The sequence below is a fragment of the Capsicum annuum genome, chromosome 2, assembly GCF_002878395.1.
Source record: "Capsicum annuum cultivar UCD-10X-F1 chromosome 2, UCD10Xv1.1, whole genome shotgun sequence".
NCBI lineage: Eukaryota > Viridiplantae > Streptophyta > Magnoliopsida > Solanales > Solanaceae > Capsicum > Capsicum annuum.
Window position 1 is genome coordinate 83,652,750 of NC_061112.1, and position 2,515 is coordinate 83,655,264.

Here is a 2,515-nt window from a genome sequence, read left to right on the forward strand (position 1 = left end):
TAGTTAATGGAATACCCAATGGCCCAATCAATAGCCTAATCAATGGCTTAATCAATATCTTAATCAAGGGCTTATTCAATTAGCTCATCATTTTCTTAAAAAATAAGTTATTCATGGTGTAACAAATAAGTGTTACTCCCAAAGTATACCCATCATAACCATAAGTATCAAGGCATCGCAATATCACCACAATAAATATTTTTTAGATGTACACAAGCGTATAGAAGGTCTTCAATAACTAATACAAGTCTTGGCCTAAGGTGGGTCGAAGGGCCCACTTTTAAATCCTTGAAATCCTTTACCAAGAAATGTATATTCCAGCCTTAGCTACAACAACAACAACAACAACATACCCAGTGTATTACCACCTAATGGGGTCTTGGGGGGTAGAGTGTATGCAACCCATACCACTACCTCAGGTGAAGTAGAGAGGTTGTTTTCGATAGACCTCCGGCTTGGAATCAATAACAATATAACAAACACAATACATAAATACATATAAATACAGTATGCAAAATAAACTAACAACGCTAGCCACAAGATAATACTAAAAATATACATCTAAAACCATAGACAACACTCAACACCTACGAATAAAAAACTTCAAACACAAATACAGAACACTCCCCTACTGTCACCGACACCCTCCCACCCCCTAACCCTCTACCCTAATCCGCATCCTCCACACTTTCATATCAAGGGTCATGTCCTCCATAAGATGTAACTGCTCTATATCATGTCTAATCACCTCCCTCCAATATTTCTTTAGCCTACATCTCCCCTGCCTAAAATTTTCCATAGCCAGTGTCTCACACCTTCGTACTATCGCATCAGCACCTCTCCTCATCATGTGCCTGAACCAACGTAACATCACTTCTTCCATCTTGTCCTCCACCGAAGTCACTCTCACTTTTTCCTGAATAATCTCATTTCTTACTCTATCCTTCCTGGTCTGACGATACATCCACCGCAACACCCTTATCTCTGCCACTTTTAACTTTTAGACGTGGGATTTCTTAACTGGCCAATACTCTGCTCCATACTACATAGTCAGTCGGACTGCCACTCTGTAGAACTTACCTTTAAGCTTTGGGGGCACTTTCTTATCTCATAAAACTCCCGAAGCAATCCTCCATTTCAACCACCCTGCCCCAATATAATGCGTGACATCCTCATCAATCTCACCATCGGCCTAAATTATAGAACATAGATACTTGAAACTCTCCCTCTTTTAAATGGCCTGAGAATCTAGCTTCACAAACATATCATTCTCTTGCGACAAATCACTAAACTTACACTCCAAGTACTCCGTCTTGGTCCTGCTCAATCGAAAACCTTTAAACTCAAGGGTCTGTTTCCAAATCTCCAACTTATCATTAACTCATCCCTTAGACTCGTCAATCAATACCACATCATCTGCAAATAACATATACTAAGGCGCCCCTCCCTAAATATGTCGCGTCAACACATCCATCACAAAGGCAAATAAAAAAGGGCTAAGAGTCAATCTCTAATGCAAACCTACCAAAATTAAAAAGTTCTCCAAGTCTCCACCTACGTCCTTACACTAGTCTTCGTGCCATCATACATGTCCTGAATTGACCTAACATAAGCCACAAGCACCCTTCCATCCTTCAAGCACCTCCATAGAATCTCCTTGGGCACTCTATCATATGCCTTCTCGAGATTAATAAACACCATATGCAAGTTCTTTTTCCTCTCCCAAAATTGCTCCACTAATCTTCTCATAAGGTAAATGGCCTCAGTAGTCAAGCGACCTGGCATGAAACCGAACTGATTCTCAGAGATAGTCACAATTCTTCTCAGTCTTAACTCTACCACCCGCTCCTAAACCTTCATAGTATAACTCAATAACTTAATACCTCTATAGTTGTTTCAACTCTGGATGTCTCCCTTGTTCTTATATAAAGGAATCCTCGTAATCCACCTCCATGCTTCAGGCATCTTTGTCGCCCTAAAAATGATGTTAAACAACCTTGTCAACCACTTCAAACCTGCCCCGCCAGTGCTCCTCCAAAAATCCACTAGAATTTTGTCTGGCCCTGTCGCCCTACCCCGACGCATCCTGCGAATAGCCCCCTTGACCTCCTCAACCTCAATATGCCTCCAATTACCATAATCGCAACACTCCTCAGCATTCTCCAAATCCCCCAACACGAAACCTTTATCCCCCTCGTCATTCAAGAGTTTATGAAAATAGAACTGCCACCTCTTTCTTATAAGGGCATCTTCAACCAACATTGTACCATCTTCTTCCTTGATGCACCTCACTTAGTCTAGATCACGAGCCCTCTGCTCCCTGGCCTTAGCAAGCCTATACAAATTTTTATCCCTGCCTTTCTCCTCTAAAGCTGCATACACGCTCTCAAAAGTTGTTGTCTTAGCTATCATAACCGCCAGCTTAGCCTCTCATCTAGCTACCTTATACTCTTCTTTATTTTTCTGTCTTTCCTCCTCATCCTTTCTCTCAACTAACTTGGCATAAACCACTTTT

General features: G+C 41.4%; 1 protein-coding gene across 1 annotated transcript; it reads right to left on the reverse strand.

Moving 5' to 3' along the window:
• Positions 1–1,554: 1,554 nt before the first annotated feature.
• Positions 1,555–2,262, reverse strand: LOC107857849. The gene is made up of 2 exons (XM_016702643.2): positions 2,016–2,262; positions 1,555–1,778 (listed from the first exon to the last, which is right to left on the reverse strand). Exons 1-2 carry the CDS (start codon positions 2,260–2,262, stop codon positions 1,555–1,557), a joined length of 471 nt encoding a protein of 156 aa, XP_016558129.2.
• Positions 2,263–2,515: the final 253 nt, after the last annotated feature.

Coding starts and splice junctions, on each gene's coding strand:
- LOC107857849 (XM_016702643.2), bottom strand. CDS start 2,262: ATGTTGGTTGAAGATGCCCTTATAAGAAAGAGGTGGCAGTTCTATTTT. Junction 1,779..2,015: donor GAGGAGCACTGGCGGGGCAG/GTTTGAAGTGGT, acceptor GTTTCATGCCAG/GTCGCTTGACTACTGAGGCC.